General features: G+C 49.6%; 1 protein-coding gene across 2 annotated transcripts in view; it reads right to left on the bottom strand.

Moving 5' to 3' along the window:
* Positions 1-2,072, bottom strand: part of SLC1A4 (solute carrier family 1 member 4) — a 29,977-nt gene extending 27,905 nt beyond the window's left edge. For both annotated transcript variants that reach the window (XM_072330988.1, XM_072330989.1), the window contains exon 1: positions 827-2,072. In XM_072330988.1, the coding sequence (XP_072187089.1) occupies positions 827-1,350 (524 nt within the window). In that variant the 5' untranslated portion in view covers positions 1,351-2,072. The remainder of the gene's footprint in view (positions 1-826) is intronic.
* Between the last annotated feature and the right edge of the window lie 22,358 nt (positions 2,073-24,430).

Below are 24,430 nucleotides of genomic sequence, written 5' to 3'. Positions count from 1 at the left end.
CACACCCAGAGGGTCACTGGAGCATCCCTGTCCCATTTCCTACCCTACTCTGTGCAGGATGGTAAAAGAGCTACCAGTTACAGCAGTTGTATTAGGATACACCTGGGACAGCCACAGTCACCTTCTTCCTAGCTGTCACCATTGCTTTTACTCCTCCTTTTGACATTTACATTCACCTGCCTACACTGCTTATCTGCTCCAGGTCACCTTTGCAGCCAGGCCACCTACTCACACTGTCCTGCTATCACTTCTTAGCATGGTCTGTCGAGAATCGTCAGGCTCAGCTGTAACAGAGGTAGGGTATGGATATGAAATACAGAGCTGCCAATGGGTGACCGGATGGGTCCGTGGGTCTTATTTCTCTATGGGGTGAAAAGGGCATAAGCTTGGACTTCTGAATACAGACTTTTTTCTTCTTTAGAAAGACTTTCTACCCTCGTTGTCACATCAGTTTACCCAGATGCACCAATAAGTCTCTCAGTTGAAAGAGCAAAGCTCCGAAGCAAAAAGCCCCCACTTAGTTTGACTCTCTGCTGAGCACGATCCTACCCACCGGGCTGGCACACCGCAGATGCCTTACACTCCTAACCCTGCCTCCTCCACAGCCATCCAGCTCCCCACACGTCGGCCACCTTCCACAGCCCGCACTGCATCGCAGCCCCCGAGTCGCAGGAACCGACACCGCGGGGACAGAGCGCTGCAGCCGGCAAAAGGCGAGGGAGGAGCAGGAAGGAGGCGGTGGGGAGGTTTGTCCCCCGCGGCAGCGTGCAACACCGCCGGCTCTGTCATCATCCTCCCAGGGCGGGAGGCAGCGGGGCGGCCCTACCTGACGAGGTCGAGGAAGGAATCCACCGTCTTCTTGCTGGTGGCCGGCACGGCGCCCGGCAGCCCCAGGCCGGGCGCGTTGAGGGCGGAGGCGCCGGCTCCGGGTCGGATGATGAAGCCGAGAGCGACGGCGAGGCCGGAGGCCAGAAGCGTGGTGCCTAGGAAGTAGGCGATGGCGATGCCGCCCAGGCGGCCGAGCGAGCGCGTGTCCAGGCTGGCGGCCCCGGACACCAGGCTGCAGACCACCAGCGGCAGGATGACCATGCGCAGCATGCGCAGCAGCAGCTCCCCGGGGAAGGCCAGGTAGGCCACCTGCGCCGGGCTGAGCGCCGCGCCGCGCACCGCGGCCCCCAGCGCCACGCCGGCCACCACCCCGGACACGGTGAGCAGCACCAGCGCGTTGCGCCGCAGGAAGCCCCGGCAGCCCCGCAGCCGCCCTCCGCCGCCGGCCGCCGCGCCCTCCGCGTGGCCGTTGCCCGCCTTCTCCCCGCCGTCCCCCTTCTCCACGCTGTCCGCCGTCTCCATGCTGCCGGCTCGCTCCCCGCCTGCGTCCCGCTAGCCGCCCACCCCCTACTGCCAGGCCCCACCTGCCAGAGCTCGGCCAGGCCCGGCCTCGGAGGGCGGCGCTCGGGCGGGGGGCGGGAGGAGCACGGCGGGGCTGAGCGGCTGCACCGCGCCGGGAGCGCCGCTTTTCTCAGCGCTGTGGCCGCCCTCGTTCGAGCGCGTCCCCGTCCCGCCCCCCAGTGACGCGCTCATGTTGCCTCAGCGTCCCCGGGCCGTCTTAAAAGCCCCCTCACAAATTCCCTCAGTCTTCTCTTTGATGCTTACGTTGCTTTCACGTGCGCCCCTCAACCACTCCGTGTTGCCGTTGAAGTCCCCCTTGGAGCTCCCCCACCATGTCCCCTCAGTGCACCCCTTGGTGTCTGCACAGCTCGTGTGTGCATCCCCCCTTGGTGTCCCCCTCAGGGTCTCCGTTGCTCTCGTATGTCCCTTCAGCGTCCCCATGGCTCTCACATTTCTCCTCAGTGTCCCCGTGTCTCCCACATGTCCCCTCAGTGTACCCAGCTCTACGTGTCCCCGCAGCTCTCACATGTCCCCTCAGTGTCCCAGGGCTCACGCTGGTCGCTCTGTGTCTACCCGCACTGTAGACGTTGTTCCAGTGAATTTCCCCGGCACCAGCAAAGCACAGCCTAGCAGAAAACACGCTGTGAAAATAACCGGCCGCTCATCCGCTTTTCAAGTAGACCAGACTAATTAAACAGGCTGACAGAGCCGTAATCCCTATTTAATGAGAGTCTTTTCTGCTTTCCAGCCTCGTGGATAGACCTGAAGATCCTTACCTGGTAGCTGGGATCTGTCATCTCTCGTGGAATGGGAAAACCCATCTGTAGCAGCACACAGTATGGGACAAGTGCGGGAGTTTAAACAGGGCCTTTTCTACGTCATGAATCCATAGCAGAATCCTGCTCTCCTACAGGGGGGGTTTGTGATCTTGTGGTGTTGGCTCTGCTCAGAGTAGTGCTGGGAGAACCATCAGACAGCATGCAAGAGAATATACTCACCCCAAAATCTTAGATCCTCTATGTTTTTTAACCTATCCTATGGCTAGTTGGCCACAGCCAACCTTTTGGGAAGAACAACTCACCCTAGAGAAGCATGTGTTAATCTTCCTGCTCAGGACACGATGAGAGTTCAGATTTTCAATATCTTCTCTGTTTTTTTCTCTTCATTTTCTTTTTCCAACAGCTATCCGAACGATTGTGCTGCTTCTCTTCGCATTTCTTCAGGTGACAAGACCTCCGCCAGGCAGAAAACAAGACAGCATTTGATCCTCCCACCATATGAACAAACATCATCCCTCCCCACAAGGAAATACAAACCAAAAAAGTCCCAGGCAGAACTAACAGCATTTCTACACTCTTGTGAGAGTTCATGGATGGCTGCAGCGATTCACACCGTAAGCCTGCTGATTTATTCAGTAGTTAAGTGCTGACTGATCCGTTGTGTCATGTTTTCATTTCAGCACTTGTAGGTATTGGTAGCTTTCCAGTGAATGAGTTTGCATGTTTCCAGCGTCCACCCTCCCTGGTGCTTCTAAGTTAGGATTTCTGACTTCCCCTATAGGGAATAGGAGAATTTTTTTGGTCTTGGAGAGCTTTTACCTGCACCAGGCCAGAGCCCTTCCTCCTGCAAGCATCTGAGGGATCGTAAGTAGGCAAAAACAAATAGGCAAACAAGAAGTTCATTCTAAACAAGACTAAATTTCCTTTGCTTTGTGTGAGGAGAGCCAACATAGTTTTCAACACTGGCCCAGGAGTGAAGAAGTCCTGCTGTTCTTTAGTCAGTTTCTGCCTGATATCATTTTTTGATGATGATTATTTCAAATCCCAGCCTCACTGGAGGGAACAAACAAAAACCCAGCGGCTGCAGGAGAATCAACTCCTCCTCTTCCATTTCTTAGCTCCAAGCAAGCAGGGTACAGGATTTATTTTGAACCATTTCCCTCAAAAAAATAAAACAAAATCCTCCCTTGTTTAAGGAAGTTGGTACAGAAACTCCCTGATAAAAGATTTCCAGTTCCTTCTTCCTCCTTCTCATCCACTCCCAGTATTAACATTCCCCACAGTCTTGCTGCACATCAGTGGGATGGACACTTGGGATGGGATTTATGCAATCTAGAAGTTCAATTCCTACACTGGGCAAACCTTGCTTTTTCCGTTGTAAACACTCCCTTCTGAAAGAGGCAGATGAGATACAGTTCCCATGGAGGTATCTGAGTACAGACAAGACCTAGAAGATGAGCTTAGGATACCTCCTTAGGATATTTTCTGCCAACCCCTCACAACTCACATCAATACTGTAGACGTTTTTTTCTCCCCTCTGTACATTCATCCCTCCTTACATGCCCAAGATGAGCTTTTTCTGTGGATTTACTATATAGTACCTATCTGTCTCGCATATGTTAGGTGTTATCATGTGCTACCACAAAGCACGCACATACTGCACCGCAGGCAACAAATCCTTTTGAGAGAGCAAAGTACACAGAGTGAAGAAGTGACTGCTAGACCCTTAGGGCTTCACGTCCTTTGATGGTGACAAGAGGCCTGTTGGATACACTTCTTCCATCTCATAGGGTTACATCAATATATTCAAAATCGTTAGCAGCAAAAATCTTTAGTGGCTTTGGTTTTAGAGGGTGGAGAAGCCCATAAGAAACAGAGAAGAAAGCTTCACGGAGGAGAAACTTCTCTGTACCAGAGGAAGGCTGACAGAAAGTCTGAAAGAATTTTCTTTGCTGGAAGAGGAAGCAAATGAATGAGGAGGAAGAGCTGTTTGCAGCATCTTGAGCCTCGTGGTTGCTACATGCCTTCTTGGCACCCCACGGCCACCCTTGGGCCATGTTTCCTACAGTGCGGTGTGCCAGCTGTGTGCAATGAACACTAATCGTGCCACCTCCGCTTCCTTCTTTCCTCCTGCAGGCAGGTATCTCCCTCTGTGTATGGCCAGCAAGATTGTTGGCAGCCCTCAGAGCTTCCTTGGGTGGGAGAAATCTTCAGCTGCACAGATGTGGCTGCTGTTTAACCTCTGCCCTTCTGGGACCTAACAGAAACATGTCTCCATGGGATTAGAACTGTGTCATCAGTCCGGTCCTTGAGACTGCTTTGATTTGAAGCAGTTTGAAGACCAATGCCTCAAAGTCATGGTGGGCGGAGGAAGGAGGGAGATGAAAGGGAAGAAGACAGGAAGGGGTTGCTGGTATATTTTTGTTTTTTGATTGAAGCTTGAATATAGGTGCCCTGAAACATCCCAGCTGAGATGTTCTGGGCAGTTTGCAGTGTCCCAAGGGGCCATGTAACAGAGCAGCCTTTTTCTTAGAAGCATGCAATAAAAGCATGTGGGAGAGAGCATGTTGTCCACGAGTCCTCAGTGGAGCTGTTACGGCTGGCCGAGGCAGGAAGGCCTTGAGCACTACCTTGGCATGCAGACTTTAGCTTGGCAAGGAGACTTTGTTGAGCCAGGGCTGCTGAGCAATTCATAGTCCACCTCTTGGTTATGCCAGGTCCTGAGAGTGCTCCTCAGATCCCTCTGCATATAGGTTAGGTTGCTGCCTACCAACTGACATAACCCAGTCCCCAACATAAGCCTATTCATCACATATGGATCCACTATCTTCCTAGGCTGGGTAAGATCTCAGACCTGATAGAAACTATTCCGTGTGGAAAAAAAAAACAACGGGCTTTTGTGAGTCCATCTTACAATAGCAGGGGCAGGCAGAGAATTCTGCACACACTGCTTACTTGCCTAAACTCCAACAAAGCATAAACTCTGCAGATAGGGGTGGTTGAGCTAGGGTAAATATTTAACTTCATTTTCCAAAGGCACGCGAAGCTTTACCAACAAGAAGATGAAAAATATAGAATAGCACCCTCACACGCACGTGACCTTGTTTATTACAAGGATTCTTCTTTTGAATGGTCTGGAAATAAAGAAATATTGAACCAGGAGTAAATTTAAAACTGGCTGTGCTGCTCACTTTTTCAATATCAGAACAATGTGGAGGCCAAGTATAACGTCACACAGTGTATGAACATGAAGAGAAACAAATCTATACGTGCTGAAAAAGAAGGGCCTCAACTCATTGTAACAGCTGTAGGGTCTCCATTAGGCTGTTCTTTGAAGGTCAAGAAGGAGAAGAGCAGGAAGAAAAAGAGAAGAACAAGTGCAGATGTGCAGGCCTTGGCCTTGTGATATCCTGTCATAGCAGGAGACATTGCCTCCAGCTGATGGGGAAAAGCAGGGTTAGGATTTTCAAAACAAGTGGGGCTGATCTGAAAACAAACTGTCTGACTTCCTCTCAGGGGGAAGGTTTGCTACCAGAGAAGAAAGGGAAAAGAACAGCAGTATGCATTCAGCAAGTGGAAACACAACTGAATGAAGAACATGTGAGCGCTGAAAGCAGAAGTGCTGCTGCTCCCTCCTGCAATGGCTGGCAGGAGGCTGCTAGGTTGGGCAGCTGAGGCTTTGCCCAGCATGCAGCATTAATGCACAAGCAGAGCATGCCTTGGTTTACATTAGCTGCAAGGAATATGCTATAAAAAGCTGCATTACAGGAAGAAAAAGGCATGAGTAATTGCTGAACGTGATTCGGTGACTCGAAGAAGCACATGGAGTATCTAACGCATTTTCTCCCTGACTCTGGCATGACAGTGAATCCTGTATCCCTGATTACGGGTGTCAGTGCCCTGGGAGGATGGCGAGGAGGAGCAGTGCTGCTGGCATGAGAGACTGGGCACTATGCAGCTGCCCTTTGTCCGCTGCAGAACATCTCCCATTGCACCCAGCTTGCTACCACATTTTGAGGTTGCGTGAGCAAGAGCAAGGTTCAGACAGGTCTCTGAGAGGTAATGCAGCTTTAGAGATGCCTGGGCCTATGCAAAATATCCTAAGGACAGTCAAACTGGAAAAGTAGAAAGCAAATCAAGGCAAGACCGTGTTGTACCTTCTGAGAACACTTTCCAAGCATCCAGCAACCTACAGCTTGTGTGTTTTCCATGACAGATGTGGAACCCTTTGGATTTAAAAGCCTTCCGTGCATTTTTCTCCTGTGGATTCATCCACCAGGGTTTATTTGATCCCTAGGTTGCCTCTTTTCCAGACTGAAGAGCCACACAGAGCTCTCTATATGCTTTTGTCACCCTGTGCACCTTCTCTGCTCTCCTGTACTCTGTGAGAGCAGCACACAAGCGCTCAGCATGGATTTATGACCAGTGGAAGCTCCTCTCTCCCTTTGGGTTACCAAAAGGTTAGCAGAAGCTAACGAGGGCAGCCCATTAACCACAATGTTGTTTCCCCACTCCCAGCTGCACTTCTGCAGCAACTGCTTTGCATGAGCAGGCTGCTTCCAAGCCTGTGGCTTCAATACCACCAGCTGTTACAAGGCCCCTGATGGCTATGCATGGATTAAGCAGGAAAGTCATCAGCCGGAGCAAAGAGCAATTTCTTGCTGGGTGTTTGTGTTGCTCTGATGCTGTAGCAGGAGGAAAAGTGCTGAGGAGAGAGAAAACACTTCCATTTTTCAGGCCACTGCTTTAGCCCAGCACCGCTCTGCCTGAGATTGTCAGATGTGATGTTGCTAATAACAATTACATCTCTTTATCGTAGGCAGCTGAAATGGCTCTTATGTCAGTGCTTGGTGTAGAGCCTTCTTCTCCTCTCTGAAAAATCATATGTACACCTGGTTGGTAGAAGAAGTAGAGATTGTGAAAGAGAATTCACCAGCCATTATGGCAAGCTCCCAATGCTGTATAAACTTCTGCTGGACCAAAGGATGAGAAATGGGTAGCTATCAGGACTGCAGAAGATGGCACCTTGTCCTGTATGTGTTCTATCTTGAATTGCTTGCAGTGCCCTTCAGGTGTGACATCCCCACCTCTCAGATGCCTGTGCCTGAGCTGGCAGCCCTGGTGTCCACATATCAGCAGAAGACTGTAGCCACAGGAGAGGTTCAGGGTGGATATTAGGGAACATTGCTTCTCTGAAAGAGCAGCGAGGCATGTGGCACAGGCTGCCCAGGGAGGTGGTAGAGTCACTGTGCCTGGGGGGTGTTCAAGAGCCATGGAGATAGGACAAAGAAGAACATGGTCACTTGGGCAAGGGGGGGATGGACTGATGATTGGACTAGATGGTCTTAGTAGCCTTTTCCAACATTAATGATTCAATGATTCTATGAACAGGTTGAAAACTTACTTTTGCCTCCCCATGAGGTCCCCAGGGTTCAGCTGAAGATCTTGTTCATGGGTTGCATGGGTTGCAATCCTCATTGTTCTGAAAGCTTTTGAGAATCTGACCTTATACCATCCATCTTTCAGTTTTCAAAGCTGCCAAGGCTACCTAATAATGTAGGCATCTGAGATAGTGGCTGGGATGACAAAAGGCTTTCACTAACCCACACTAAAGCAAATAGATCTACCCAGTTAAGCAGCATCATTAGCAAATCCAGAGGGAAAAAAGCCAACAGCAAACCCTGCACCGCTGTGGTGGCATCAGAGCTTGTAGAGTTGTGCTTCTCAGGGAGTGAAGGTCCTCACTCAGCCTTGTAACCCAAGCTTGCAATGGATCTCTAAGAAAAGCAAACCAAAGCAAAGCCACCCTGCATCCCTTGCTCATGCGCCACTCTTTTCAGAGGTAAAAGCACAGCTCTGTTAGCATCCGAGGATGTCCAGGCAGAGCCTTGGCATCTTGCTGGTGAACACAGAGAGGCAGTAAGGGCTGCAGCTAGTGTTTCCTGAGTGCCCCAGGAAAAGCAGCCATTATGAGAAAGCACTAAAAGCCCATTCATTACTAAGGAAAGGGCTACTGAAGAATGTGGGACTGGTGCCGAAAACTGCCAGCCAGAGCAACAGGAATTATTAAGTCCTTTGCAAAGACCCCCATCTCCTTCCTTTGGCAGCAGTGATTCTGGACATGGAGCTGTTTCAGGCCTTCCCATTGAAATCCTGTAAATAGCTGTCTGCAGGGAGGGAGAAGCTGGGTTACAGCAAAGGCTCCTTCTTGTGTGGGAACTGTTGGTAAAACACTCCTGGCAAAGCCTGATTTGGTTGGGAAGGAGAGCTCTGCACACCCTGAAGAAGCTCTCCTTGAACTTTTGCATGTCACAGGGGGTGACTTGGCCCTTGAATGAGATTGCTGTGCCCATAACTATTATAACATTAAGGCACAACCTCATGGGAACCCTCGTGGTAGGTGCCCTATAAACACAGCGGAGAAAAGTCCTGCCTTCAGGAATTTCTGCAGGGTGAGAAGCAGAGTCACAGGGAGGTAAAACAACTTGCCCAAGGTTAGACATCACACACAGCTCTCTGATCTGCTCTGCACCATGCTGTCCTCCCCTGGGGCCGTACCACGTGTTGGGAGGCAATGGGATGCATAAAGAGGTGGGGAGGTCCCCTTGTGCGTGGTGATGGCTGGCTGACTGCTGGCTGCCAGGAGATGCCGGCACCACTGCTTTCATACCCAAGGGTTCCAAAGGCATGAGCCTTGTCCCAAAACAAGAGTCTTCATGGTTATGAAGCTTGGGATTTAAAGGAAAACTAAGAGATGTCCTTCATTTGGATTTACAGACAGCCCTTGGGCCATAGTTTTGAGCTTTTCCCCCAGCACCCTAGAAATGTGTCTTTCCTGCTCTTTAGTTAGAGACCACAGAGCATCTTCTTCATCTGCTCCCTCACTTGTCTGTATATTCACAGAACTGAAATCTCAGAGTCCTCTGATCCACTGTCCATCTCCATTGGGTTGGGTCAATGGCTTCAAGATAAGAAGCAAGCAGCAGGTAGTGAGAAAGACACATATCCACACACTGCACCACATAATGCACCTTGAGTCTGGGCTAGACATAGCCCAGAAGTAGAGATATAGATGATTCCTATGACTTTTTGGAAGGATAAAATGAGATCTCAAACTGGAAGAGATGAAAGACATGGAAACTCAATGTGCTGGAAAAACAACCAAGGGTCTGGATCGAGAATCTCTCTGGAAAGCAAAAGGCACATTCAATATCCAAACTCCACTGAAGCAAAACCGCAGAAAACAAACTGCCTGTGCCAGCAATTTGGGGAAAGGGCCAATACTGGGGAAAGGAGAGAAAAGAGCACAGAGAAATATTTAGTTCAAGTAAAAACAGAGCAGTAGATCTGAAGAACATAAAAGGGATGTGCATGTTACAACCGGCCAGGATAAAAAGAATGGAAAAAGAAAGGAGAGGCAAATGCCATTTTAGAAGTACTGAACAAGAAATCAGATTTTCAGGCAGAGCTCAGACATGCCAGCTAAGTGGAGCCTTGTGAGCACTGCGTGATGCTTAATCCGACAGGAATCCCAAATTCCAGAAACAATATCCACCTCAAGCAGACACACGGGCTCACCCACACCCTTAGGGCACACAGAAATGCTGGTGTTTGGAAGCTTGCCCTTCCTTGCATCTACCCAACTCCTGACTCACCTGAGCAGGGAACACGGCTTGGAATGAGGTGGGACGGGGGGGTGGGAGCCAGGCCCAGCTAATGAGAGTGTTGAGGTCTGCCTGCATCAACCTCATGATGCAAATCAGACTGGATGGGGGATGTGCGTGTGTTGGGGATGGTAATGCAGGTCACTTTGCTCTCCTTGCTTTCCCTCCCCAGAATTAAACTATTTGGCTTATCAGTTCTCCATCATAGGGCCACGCACGTTGCAGGCCCTCTGAATGGCAACCAGCTGCCTCTTGCCAAGAGCTGAGCAAATTGCAAGGTTCAGGGCAAATCGCAGGAGCCAGTCTGAGCTAGAGACACAGAGCTGATGGGGACAGAGTCAGTAACATGGATCTTGGAGGGCAGGAAATTCCTCCCCATGAAAACACCTCCTGCTTCTGCTCAATCCAAAGTGCAGTACAGGGACCGCGCCATCAGGAGAAGGCAATGAACCATAAAACATGAAGAGTCGACAATGTCACTCAAAATCTGCCAGGACTTTGTCCAGAGTGGGCTAAGCAAACAAGTCCAGATGGGCTGACCTATGGTCTGCACGGTTAAGGGTGGACTCTACACTTCATTCGTTTTAATCGTATTAATTTATGACCCAAGTTTCTTGCTTAATTAGTCAAATGAGTAATGAATAGTGAATGCACAGCAGTAAGCCTTGACTTGTTCAGCTGGCTTATAACCTCCTTTAAGGAGCTGGGAGAGCCGTGTTGCTTTGATGCCTCTGAGGCTGAATATTCTGCTCACTTGATGGAGAAAATGGTGGAGAAGCCAGCTCACAGCACGGGACTGAGATGTCCTCTCAGTGAAAACCAAGGCAGTGACCATGGGATGTTTGGAAGGAATTAATTCTGACGATAAAGCAAAAGTGTTTTGGTTTGGGGGTGGGTCATATTGTTTGCATATAGAAACAGGTTGGTTTTTTTTGCTAGCTCCAGAGCTATTTTGTTTTCTCCATAATCAAATAAGAAAGCTAATTAAGAAAAATCTGTTGCAAATGCCTCTTTTTTCTTTTCTTTTTCTTTTTTTTGCCTCCTCTTTTTCTTTCTGCTACATTTAATTTTTGGACCAGCTCTTTTATTGGGTAATTACATTGGCTAATCACATTTAAACAGTTTGAGCGAGATTGGATAACTGCATTCAGGGCAATTGGGCTGAAAATACACAGAATCTGGTAGGAGCGTTTCACAAGAGACTGAACCAGAGACACAATGGGATGTGTTGGTTAATGTGAGAGCACACACACATAGGGAATGTAGCTCCAAGCCTAAAACAGGAAGATAGCCAAGACCCATAGCCATTCCCCTGAAGCAGGCAACTTCACCTTCCTAGCTCTGTGCTTTGGTCCCAGCAAGGAAATGAAATCCTCTCATTGTCTGCTCCCAAGGAAGAGTTAAGTGAAGAGCATACAAGAGTTGTGTGGCAAAAGGGCACTAACGTCTCCTGAAACCTGCACCTGCCTCCCTCCTTACCCACCTTCCTTCTATCTTCCTCCCTCATCTGAAAGCAAGACCCAGGCTGGTGAGTCAGAAGCAGCCTAATTCGAGAAAAGGCACCAAGGCATCCCACCAAGACAAAACATGTCCCACACAGTCCAGGCAAAGTTCTTTGCATTAAATGACCCTGGGAGAAAACATTCCTCAAAGGGCACTGGTGTTGAAACCTTCAGGCTAGGGTTGCATAGAAGAGGTGAAGGTCTGGCTGTGTAGCTCACAGCCCCCTGTCCCTGTGGAGGCTGATGTTGCTAAGGGCACGGAGGCAGCGTGTTTTGGGGAAACATGTTTGCTCACACCCAGAAACCTCCTCCGAGACCAGAGCCCCTTGCTGTGCCATCTGGTCCCAGTCAGATGGACACTGATGGAGCGATGCTTAAACATCTGGTGCTGCTGCCAGCAAGCAGACTGAGACAGCCCCTAGCTAGAGTGAGCAAATACAAACCCACTGGTCTCCGAAGCTGGACTAATTTATGCAGGCTAGAGAATATAAAGAGTTGGTGTAAAATCCATTGAGTCATTGTCTTTAGAAGAAGAATAAACCCACTCATGGAATGACCATCCTTTGGTCATTCCCCCATAAACTTCTTCCAAACATCTTGCAGTGGAACCAGGAACTGGCTCCTGCATCACTTCAAGGTAAACCACAAGTCTGTGTGCTCCTGAGGATGCTGTCTCTGCAGAGGGAAGCCAGGTCCCACATCACCACTGCAGGCAGGGCTACCACAAGCTTTGGTTGCCCACATTAGTCCCAAGCCCACTGAGTGACAGTGAGCTGAAGCTCCCAGTCAGGCTTTTTTTTTGCTTTTCATTCCCCAGGCATGACTTATATCCTCACTGATGGCCATGACCCCACAGCCCACATGCCAGGCTGAGTACAGCCTGTCCCCATAACCACGCCTGCCTCACTGCAGCCATGGGGCACACAACACATCTGTCTCTGTCCCCACTTCCCCACTTGGGTCTTCATGTGCCTCAGGGAACCTGAGCTGGTCAAGTCATCAGAGAGCAGAGGACCATTGGATAAAAGCCCTCTGGGGAGAGAACATATTGTTTTACAGCCCCTCCATCACCCTGCCTTCAGCAGCAGGGTCCCACGTTATTTAGACTGCCCAAGTAATGTGTGAGCATGAAGCGTTTTGCTCCTAGGGTCACACCATCTGTTTCATTTAGGACAAAACTAGGACTGGCACTAACCAATGGAACCTTGCCCAATTTGAAAAAGCAAATGTGAGTTGTAAATCACCTCCTCAACTCAGTATACTTGTGGTTTGCTCCATGGAATGTGCCACTATTAAAAGCTGGTCCCATTCCTTAAAGCGGAGACAACTTTCCACCTTACAGCACTGGTGCAAGTCTAACCATGGTCACCCGCAAAGTATGAGCAGCCCCTACCCTCAGCCCCTTGCCACTGTGTGTATAGCAGATGCAGGAGACACAGACACCTCCCAGAGTAACACACCACTTGGAAAGGATTCACCAGAACTGGGAAACTGCTTTGGGATGGCCCCAATATGGTGCATTTTTGCTCTGTTGCACGGGCTGCTCTGGGACACAACAGTGCTTCGAGATGCTGGGAGATGATGTGCTCTTATTCACTCACCATCAGTTCACATCAGCAGTTTTGTAGTGGGAGCTAATTAGGGAGATTCCACCTGTGAGAAAGCAGATGAAAGGCAGAGCCAAGCAGAAATGTAGCAGAAAGGCAGGGGGAAATGATGGCAGCAGATGCCAAGTTAGCAAGCACTCCAGGGACTGCCCTGCCAGCATCTCCGTTGTTCTGGGAGAGAAGGTGTCACAGATAAGCACGATCCTGAAAGTGGAGAGTGGCAACGACTCCCAGTGTTTCACCAGGCAGGACAACAACTTACGAGCCATCCCAGCTTTCTATAATCCACGTTTCCTTGAAACAAACGAACAAACAAAGAACGTTACAGGGAGCGCAACTCAAAGCAGGCTCAGCTTTCAGAGTGACTTTAGCGCTCCTGATTTTCCTAGAAAAGCATCCTGCGGGCAGCCCGGAGCTTGCTGCACCAATCCCCTCCCGCTAACCCTGCTTTCGAGATAGGAACCGGAGCGGAACAGAGCCGGAGCGACGCTATTCTGGGGATACAGTGCCACCCGCTGCCGGAGGGACAGACAGCAGCTTTGCTGCCGGGAGAGCTGAGATCAAAGGGAGGGTGAACCACCCAGATACCAGCTACCTGAGACAGATGTCTATATTAATCTGCAATCAGATGTCTAGGACAGCTAAGATACCTTTCAGGCAGCGAGTGTGAGATATGCACATAGATCTGCGTCTTCTGGTGAGCAAGGTAGTCGTGCTGTCCTGCTGGAGGTGTGCAGCGTTATGCTCCCACATAGCTCAGCTCTGGATGAGGGACAGAAAACCAATGTGCTCACAGTGGGAAATCTTTGGGCAAATGGCCCTGAAGATGCATCACTTGTGTGCCAACCCCTCTCGGTGCTCTGAAGACACAGACAGGGTGAGTGGGGGGACTGGCCTGTGGCAGAGGGATGGAAATATAGGCAGAAATGAAACATACGGGCCCGGGTGTATGTTTTCACAATGAAGGCACTTAATTTGCTGTTTGGATTCAATACGTGCTTTAATCATCAGTTGCCTGTGCATGCCAGTCTGGAGGGAACTATTTGACAGAAAATGGACCCAAAAATGCTCTAGACTACGCCATTTCCTTGGATATCCCAGCACACAGTTGCAAACCTTTCCATCACTATGGACCAGCTCTGCCTCCCATGCACAGCACAAGACAAGAATAATAAAACCAAGATTAACAAGGGTCTTTTAAATGCTTCAGTGTGATTATGAGGCTCCCACCATTGCTGCTGATTTCTGTTGCCTTTTTTCTATCGCTTTGCCCAGATGTCTGCAGGGAAGCAGACCCTGTAGGTGCTTCCAAGAGAGGATGTCAGCAGATGTGTCCCACCAGTGCACTCCTTGCCACCCTAGCAGAAGCACACACACACTTGCACACCACAGGAGCGAGTTTTGACTATTTTAGGGCCTGAAATTTCCCTGTCGGCATGGCAACTTCCTACTCCGCACCTCTGACGGAAGCAGCTTAAAATAGAAAATCCAGAAAAGCGGCAGCAAGCCCAGCTCTGGCATCGTGGGGCTGGCAAGGACAATTTGCAGGGCCACCAACACCCAATGCCTGCCACTGCAGTGTTCAAACCAGCACCAAATCCTCACCATCCTTTGGGTTGAAAGCCGTCTGTTCACTGTGCTCAGCAATGCTTGTCCATGACTCCATGCACGGCCATCAAACCCCACCAATGCCGACTCCCTCCCCAATAGATTTTCCTGCAGACATTCCAGCATCACGATGCTGCTGTTTTGAGAAAGCCTTCCCAACCCTTTGAGGTTCCTGTTTAGGATTACTTCCACACAATTTGGAGAACCCCTTCATTTTTATGACCCAAACCATTTTCCTCTCGGCTCCAAGGTGAACGGCCTCGCTCGTGTGGGGCGAAGCAAGCATGTGGTGCATCTCCTCTAATCCCCGCTTAACCCAGTTCATGTTCTGTCTACGAACAAAACTCCGTGAGATTCATTCAAGGAGCCCGGATTACACCGCGTTGGATTAGCAATAAAAATCCTAGAAGTCCTTCGCGAGCCGCTGAACCTGCAGCAACCCAAACGTCGAGAAAATCCCTTTTCTGATCATGGAAACATCCTCAGAGGTATTTTAGGTCTCTTGGAATCTGTAGGGTATTTTGTTTCCGAGGCTCTGGGGGGCCAAACAATTGGGATTGCTGCACAATCACAGTCATCGCTGCGTCTTGTTGCTCCAGGGAGAGCCTGTGGGTATTTTTCCACTCTCCTTCCAGTTGACTCCTTGCTCTTTCTTTCTGCTTAAAGTCTTTTTTTTCTTTTTTCTTTTTATTTTTTTTTCTTTCATTGAGTTTTGGCAGGAAAAATATTATTTATTGCATGTTTCCCTTTAAGCAATTTATGCACTTTCTCTTCAGTGTGTTTTTGGAAGCGTGACCACGTATCCAAACATTTTGTTTCTCCTTTATGCAATGCAGCAATGGCCATTGATGCAGATATCCACCGAGACTCTCTCCACCCCAGCTCTATTTTCTATATACCCATTGATTGAACAAGGTATCTCGTGCTGGTTCCTGCTGCAGTCTGCTGACTCCAGGGGGAAGCAGGAGAACATGGGGAGGAAAAGCCCTTTCTGACTACAGGAGAGGAGGCCGAGCTCCCTCTGAAGCTGTTCCCAACCCTTTAAGGCACACAGACTCACTTAAAAGCTACTGGTGGAAATAGGGACCAATGAGTCTTACCTGGCTTGGTTTGTTCTCCATCACTGCTTGCAGATTCACATAGAGGATAACCAGGGATACCTGGAGTGGAGCTCTTTTCCTCAACCAGATGGAGCTTGCAGCTCCCACACTCAACATCAAAGGAGACTTAATGCCTTACTACCATGAATGTGCCCCCTTTTGTGGCAAATCCAAATCTGCATGCAAAAGCTCCTCCTGAGCTCACCAACCCAGCAGGTGGGGAGCTGCTGAGGCCCCAGGGCAAGACCAAAAGTAGCCGAGATATAAAGAAAACTTCCTTATATATGCCTTTATCCACTGTTGTTACCAATGCCCCCATTAATAAGAACCCCTGGTGCTTTTCTTCATGGTTCCATTGATAAGTAAAAGGCACAAGGACAGCCCAGTGAGCTGTCACGGACATGCTGGGGTGTTACAGGGATGTCACCTTAGGGAGTGTGTTGCACCCACAGGTGGACAGGGAATGGGTAATGATGGTTTTCCTGGGCTAGTGAAAATCAAACCAAGTGGTGATTCTCGTCCTTTGGCCTCCACCCAAGCTCCCTATCTGACAACAAAGCTGCAAGGAGGTTTATTCCTGTCCCAGAAGCAGGAGAAGTGCAAGTGACAACAGGAGCCAGCTCTCACTTAACTTAGAATACACTTGTAATGAAACGTCCCTGGGTAGGGTTTGAAGACCACTCGAGGTGTTTTCCACCCCCTCCTTGCCCTCCCCAAATATCCATCTGATGCTGCTTGCAGGACATCTGCCAGGGAAGGATGATACGACAAAGGAGCAAACATAAATCACAGCTGCTAATTGCAAAGCTGCCTGCATCCGTCCTTGCCCTTTTGTGCCTTCACCTTCACTCTGTGGCTTGCCCATTCAATCCATCTCCCTGTCATTGCTGCTCTTTTCGCCTCTCCGTCGTGCTCCCCTTTCGGCTCTTTTGAAGCACAGCCTCTTCTTCCCCACTGTCAGCTTTACTTCTGGTGTCTCCAGCTTTGAGCACCTCTGGCCTTCCTCTTCTACATCCTTTGACATTTCTCCTTCCTTCAGCATCACCACCCTCCTTAACTCTGCCTTTGTCTCTATTAGCAGATACACACAGACCACCTCGCTGTCGCCCTGCTTTGCAGACGTAAACTAATTACAGCCCGTGAGCCAACGGGCCGGAGGAATTATCCTCCTATTTGCAGCAGACAAGCTGCAGCCCTCCATCCTGCCATGTCAACACACACACAGGGAGAAAGGATGGCAGTCTTCTGGGAATGTGGCTCAGACTCCATCAACCCAAAGATTTGTCCCCTTTGCAAGCACAGGCTGCTGGAGAGAAAAGCTGTACCAGCTGCAGATTAACAGCAAGGGGTATCCTGGAGGCAAAGCTGTGGGCCAGGAGGGCATCTCTTCAACCCTAAAACACCAGCCAGGCCCCAGTTATTCCAGGTACAGGGTTTTGTTTGGCCAAAAGAACATTAGGGAGCCTGTAAATGACAACTTGGTTACTTTCAAGCAATAATAAATAAATAGGTAGATGAATGAATAAATAAATAGTTAAACAGATAGATAGATAGATAGATAGATAGATAGATAGATAGATAGATAGATAGATAGATAGATAGATAGATAGATAAGGGTTGATCCTAGTGAATAGGAACGAGGACAAGCCCATAGGGATGGCTAAGAGTTAGTTAGTGCTTCCCCGGGGGGAAATATATGGCTAGGCAAACCAAACCCAGTGCCCACTGCTTCCAACCCAAGCCAAGTGTCTACATGTACCCGAATGGCTGAGTGGTGGGAAACATCTGAACTATGGGATCTCAGTGCTTGCAGATCTTGTTAACAAGCTGCTCAGGCACTCGTGTGACACACCAGGAGAGCAGGTTGCATGTCTGATTTATTTAATGACAACTATCACCTCTAGGAATCGATGCTCTCATTAGAGAGAGCAGATTAGCAATAGGCTCATGGATGTTTGGCCAGTTCAGGAGATGGCAAATGGTTTCCCCTAATGATATATAACTTACAGGCAAGATCTAAGAGGAAGATCCTGCTAATATCAGGTGCTATAACACAGCCCTGGTTTACTGGATTAAAGAAGTCCCACTGTTGATTATACCCGCTTTGGGGAGGAGCAGTCAAGTACCTGCTGGAAGGCAGTGCATGTTTCTGGATGTCTTTGAAGCTTGGTTTATAGGATTCATTTTTCCTGTGCTGAAAATCTGAGCTGATGGTTCCAGCTCTGTGCATGGTAACAGCAGACTAAAAACAGCACCTGGATGAAATATAGGCAATGTGAGGCACAGTGGGCTTCCTCAGCTGAAGAAGAATTCTGAAAGGCTATTGGATAGTCTGGGGATGGTAGAGGTGGGAAGGCACCTCTGGGTCCATCAGGTCTAGCTCTGCTCCATATGGACTACTTGGAGCAGGATGCCCAGGGCCTGTGTCCAGGTGGCTACTGAAGATCTCCAAAGATGAGACTCCACAATCTTGGGCTCCCTGTGCCAGTGCTCCATCACCTGAAAAACACAGGTTTTGCATCCCCCTGCATCAGGGGCAGCCTGTTGTGCTCCAGCTTGTGTTCTTATCCTCTCACTGTGCACCACTGAACAGAGCCTGGCTCTGGCTTCTTCACAGCCTTGGCTCAGGGGTGTATACACACTGGTGGGCCTCCTGCAGGCTGCGCAGTCCCAGTTCTCAGCATCTCCCCACAGGAGATGTGCTCAAAGCCATTCAACATCTTGATGGCCCTTTGCAGGACTCTCTCCAGTGTGCTCAGGTGTCCCTTGCCCAGATGTGGACACAGCACTGCAGGTGCTGAGAAGAAGAAAGGGATCCCCTGCCTCCACCTGCTGGCAGCACTTCTCCAGTCTCAGGCCACGAGCTTTCTGGGCTTCTGTGCAACTGCTGGCTCGTGTTCAGCTTGGTGTGCACCAGCACCACCTCTCTGCAGGTCGGCCCTTAGCTGGTCGGGATGCCTGCAGCTGTTCCTCGCTGGGGGTGGGACACTGTGTTTCCTTCCCCATGCTGAGCCTCACGAGAGCTCAACTCTTTGGCCTCCTCAGTTCCCTCTGGATGGCAGCACAACCATTTGGTGTATCAACAACTCCTCCCTCTTCTGCATTGCCTGCGGATTCACTGTAGATGCACTCCACCTGCACACTACTTGCCTCCAGGTGGGCTTTGTGCCACAGCATTCTGGACCCAGTCGTTCTCACCGTTCATTTATCCAACTGTGTTTTTCCAGCTTGCCTATGAGAACATCACAGTCAAAAGCCAAGGTAAACCAATGCCAAGGCAAACGACCTCCACGGCTCCCCACTCGCTCATCTCCTTGCAGAAGGCGGTCAGGTTGGGGAGGCACAATTTCCCCCCTGTGTTACCACTTGTGCTGAAATAACAGCAGAGCACAAGGACGCGGTATTTTAAGGAAACAATGAGATCAAGAGACAGCCACTAAGTGTTCACAGAGCTCCTGACAGAGATAAACGGCACTATCGGCTCCTATCAGATGGAGAGCACGTGGCCTGCACTTCAGGGGAGAGGCTTAATGATCCAAAAGGGCTTTCCTGCCTCTTAGCAGCCAGCTCCAAAGCACAGATAGGCGAGCACCAAGCAGAGACAGTCGCAGATGTAAATAAATGATGAGACCCACTGCACGCAGCAGCCTGCCTTCAAAGCTGGACCTGAAGATGCCTCTTGGGCATCTCTCACACAAGATACACACCAGGTTTCCCTGTGCCTGATGACATCCTCCCGTCTCCTGGACAAGGGATGTCATCTGGATCTCTTCTTTCTTTCCACCTCCCCTGGGGCTGGCAGTGATACCAACTGCTCTATTTCCTCTTGTTCCAGATCACTGTCAGGTAGTAAACACAGCAGCTGATCAACACACGGTTTATCTTGATAAAGAAAAGGGGAAGAACGTGATCGAATGTACAGATCACCAAACGGGGAAGAAAGTCCTGAAAAATCCATGACATTTACCAGACTTCCTCATTGCTTCCACTGGGGAAGAAGGTATTTTCAAACAGAGTGATAGAGGGCAGCATATAGACCAAAGGAGGAAAGAGCGATGTGCTTCCACTCACCACCCCTGCAAGGAACCCTCCTACTTGGAGGCAGCACCCTGCGTGAGCCTCCACCTTCTCAATCCCCTCTGAACAACCTGCTGAGACAGCTCCTACCAATGACAAACTGGACTAAGTTCCTCCCCTGAAAGAGGAGGTCTGCACTGATGTACACCCCAGGAAGATCAGGTCCCAGATCCCACGTAAGAGGCTCTGTCACCCCCAAGGTTTGCTTGGTTTGGGGTGCTCAGCTCAGGGGAGGTGTGTCCTCAAATGACAGAGCTAGGGAAAAAAAAAGCCTCTTTTCCAAGTACAAGTAAAACATGCTTCTGATGCAAAATTAGCACTTGGCAGAGAAGTGACTCACAGTGACTGAGGGCTTCGTGCATCTCTCAAACATCCAGAATCTTTTTTTGGTGAGTGAATCACCAGAAAATGGCACTGAGCATGTCCCAACCTCGGCAGAGCTGGGGGTGCTGAGCTCTGCTCCTCTCCTTGAAGCAGCTCTATGGTGAGCCTGCGGTGCCAGGAAGAGTGGAAACAGAATAAGCCATGGGTTTGAAGACAGGACTGCCCAGGGAGGTGGTGAAGTCACTGTCCCTGGAGGTGTTGAAGGAACACGGAGATGTGGCACCGAGGGACGTGGTGGGGATGGGTTGGTGGTTGGACTTGGTGATCTTAGGTCATTTCCAACCTTAATGATTCAATGATTCTGAGATGGACAGCCTGATTTCCAGTTAATTCTTGGGACTGCAAGCTGAGAATGGGTTCAGCTGCAGGCAGGTAGGGAGGGACCAGCTCTTTCCAAACGTGTGCAAAGATACCCCACAGGACCAGGTGCCATCAACAGAGCCTGGGGCTGCCCCCGGCTACCCTACCCAGCTTCCCACTGCTGAGATCAGCCCTCACTCTGCTCCTTGCTCTGTAATTATGCCCCTCGACACACGTGGTCCCTACATCTATGTTAATTAGTCTCCTAACACAGTTGGTGCCCCACAGAGGAGTCCCTGACTCTCGCAGCCTGTAGTGCAGAGAAATGTTGGTGATGCTCCTTACAAAGAGCTGCCACACCGCGCTCTTCAGCTCAGCAACAAAGGCAGGCAGGGAGGAAGGGGGGGGGGGGGGAAAGGAGTAAAATTCAAACACTGCCACTGCTTTCATGGTAATCAGTGCAGCATTATGCAGAATGATTTGTAATTTTACACTGACGGCTATTATCTGCTGGCAGCCACCACGACTGAGACAAATGTCTGATATTCCAAGGGGCTGGGTTTTGTGGCTCTGACAAGGACCTCCCCACAATAAGGAGACCAAGGAGAGAGGGAAACGCTGCTCTGCAGCCTCTGTGCCTGCCCTGATGTATGGATTGTGGCAGCCCTTCCTCAGCGCTCGCTGTGCTCAGTGCTGACGGCGCCGCTTTGATGTCAGCCCCACTTGAAATGGCTTTTGCATAGCAATAGAATCATAGAATCATTCAGATTGGAAAAGAGCCCTAAGATCATCTAGTCCGACCAAAAAGAAGCGATGGCCCCGTGGACTCTACTGGGAACGTTTTTCCTTGTCCTTTGGATGGAATCATAGAATCACAGAATCACCAAGATCTCTAAGATCATCCAGCCCAATTGCCCACCTGCCACCAATATTTCCCACTAAACCACGTCCCTCAGTGCCACATCTCCACGGTTTTTGAGCACTTCCAGGGATGGTGACTCCCCCACCTCCCTGGGCAGCCTGTGCCACTGCAGCACTGCTCTTTTGGAGAAGAAATGATCCCTAATGTCCAACCACAAGAAGCTGGAGAAGCGAAGAAGTGTTCTGAGAGGGCACACAATGAGACACTCCATGGCTCAGCCAAGCATGATGCAAGGCAAATTCCAAATATGAATAGGTGATGTAAAAGCAATATCCAGCCTCTCAGGTAAGCAGAAATGTCTAAAAACTTATAAAATGCCTTAAAGACAGAGAAAGCATGTAGGAAGTCCCTGGCTACTAAGTGTTAAAATAACTCTTCAGCTGTGCAGGTCTAACCCTATTTTGTCTTGATTTTACTCTTGCGTTTCAAAGTAAAACTTGTAGAAATCTGAATTTTGATCTGCCTACTCCTAGATTCTGAATGGGATCAGAGATGGAATAGGGTGAGGTTCCAGAGCTGAAATTCCCCAGTTGGGATTTATTCATAATACCCGTATTTCTGCTGCCATTAGAAGCATTAGGTTGTTCATATCCTCCCAGCTGACACAACACCCTGCCGTGCACTGGGATTTCTTGTAGTGCTGTTTTCAGAAAATTATAGAAATCTGAAATGAAGAAAACCTGCTCGGAGTGGGAATCCACCCGGGTCAAAGCTAATATTCAATCAAGCTTTTCCTTGAGTTTTCTAAGGCTGATAGAAAAAGGACAGAAGATGATTGAGGATACTCTCTAGGAAAATTTTTGTAGGGAAAAATGTTGCATTTCAAGCCAAGAAGCAATACTTTGCCCAAAGCTGATCCACACGTACCGAACTTCTTTGTTCTATGGGGATATTTCTAGTTTGTGTCTGGCCACATCTGATGGTTTATTCAAGGATTTGTTGGCACGAACGAGGTATTTCTGGGTCCTTTTTAAAAGCTGTTAAGGTTTTTGCTTTTATCCTGGAGGCCTTCGTGTGCCCAGCAGCTGACAAGCCGTTTCCAGCTCTAGCGTTTTGTCCAATAAAATATATTAACATTCCCCGCAGCCTTGCTGCATTTCTTGGATGCTCAGACAAATAAAGGGCTGCCATTCCCACCTCAAGGCCTCTCACCAAGTCGTCTGCTTGGAATGTAAAAACCCTGCTGTCCTGAGGAGCCTGTGCCTTAAACTGGAGGGGATATAAGGTATTTCCAGCTCAGTTCCCATGGGGCTGAATTCATAGCCATGCCCTGATGGCTTCAGGAGACTTTGGCACAAACTCAGGACTCTTCATTGTCAGTCATTTTTGTCCTTTTCTGCATACTCTATCACTGCAGTTGGATTGAGCAAACACATCACACACAGAATCACAGAATCACAGAATCACAGAATCACAGAATCACAGAATGACCCGGGTTGGAAGGGACCTCAAGGATCATGTAGTTCCAACCCCCCTGCCTAGCAGGGCCACCAAACATACGCCTTTACTAGATCAGGTTGCCCAGAGCCCCGTCCAACCTGGTCTTGAACACCTCCAAGGACGGGGCATCCACAACCTCCCTGGGCAGCCTGTTCCAGGACCTAACCACTCTCCTAGTAAAGAACTTCCCCCTAACATCCAACCTAAATCTTCCCTCTTTTAACTTAAAACCATTTCCCCTAGTTCTGCTATTATCAGCCCTTTCGAAGAGTTTGCTCCCCTCCTGGGAGTAAGTTCCCTTCAGGTATTGAAAGGCTGCAATGAGGTCACCCCGCAACCTTCTCTTCTCCAGGCTGAACAAACCCAACTCCCTCAGCCTGTCCCCATAGGGGAGGTGCTCCAGCCCCCTGATCATCTTCGTGGCCCTCCTCTGGACCCTTTCCAAAATCTCCATATCTTTTTTGTACTGAGGGCTCCACACCTGGACACAGTACTCCAGATGGGGCCTCACAAGAGCAGAGTAGAGAGGGACAATCACCTCCCTATCCCTGCTGACCACCCCTCTCCTGATGGAGCCCAGGATCCCATTTGCCTTCCGGGCTGCCAGAGCGCACTGCTGGCTCATGTTAAGTTTCTCATCTATTAGGACCCCTAGGTATTTCTCTGCCGAGCTGACCCACATCAGTGGGTCACCACCTCTCACTGTGCCTAAGGATCCTAACGGGGAACAAGTTCATAGAAGGGAAACTCTCCACCTGGTCTGGAAACCCCAGGTTCTAAGTCCCTTCTGAGAAATCTTCCCTGACACCTCTCAAAGCTCCTTAACCCAAGAAAATATTCAGCAGGGTTTTTTGTTCCTCATTTTTCTTTCCTGGCAATTCTTTGCTGGTTTCCTTTCAGAAGCTCATAGGGGAGATGTGAGCACCTCTTGGAGGTGTTGCATCCTGCCAGTCTATGCAAGTCAGCCTGTCACTAGTCTCTTTATGTGCTCAGCCAAAGCCCACGCTACTCTGAGCAGCCATTCTCCTAGGATAGAGCGTGTCCCCACAGAGCTCACCAAGGGAGATTAGAAAGAGAGATGTTGCTTCCATTTCACACTGCAGCCCATCTTCTCCCACCCAATAACCTGTTGGGACTTTTCTGATTGACAAATCCACCAAACACATATATCTCTGCTATTTCTCAGGGCACGCGCTCATTGCAAGGACATAAACACGGAGTTTGTTTGCAAGGTCACGTCTCCAAGCTGCTGTCTCATATTGACCTCCAAGTCAGAGGCCTGCTGGGTTCTCACACCACCGAGGAGAGCAGCTCCTCCTCAAACTTCTCCGGAGAAAAATATCCAGAGTGTCTCTACCTCCTCCTCCCTAAGCCTTTGCTCGGCCCTGGGCTCCTGTCATGTTTGAGATCCTCCTTTTGATCTCAGATTTAGCCTTGAGAAGAGTAAACTGTTCTCCGCCTGACTGGAGCCGGCCAGCAGCTACTCCCCAATAAACATCTGGCCCTTTGTTCTCTCCAGCACTGTTATCTTGGGCATTGTTTTATCTTTCCTGCCCAGCCTCACTCGAAAACCATTTTGGGGCAGGTTCTGCAGCAGGTAATCCCAGCACGCTGAGCAGCCTCCGTATTTATAATCCATGATGCCAGCAGCTCCCTCT

Source organism: Excalfactoria chinensis, chromosome 3 (assembly GCF_039878825.1).
Source record: "Excalfactoria chinensis isolate bCotChi1 chromosome 3, bCotChi1.hap2, whole genome shotgun sequence".
Lineage (NCBI taxonomy): Eukaryota > Metazoa > Chordata > Aves > Galliformes > Phasianidae > Excalfactoria > Excalfactoria chinensis.
The sequence above is the reverse complement of the archived record's forward strand: the minus strand, read 5'-3'. Positions and strand labels throughout refer to the sequence as shown.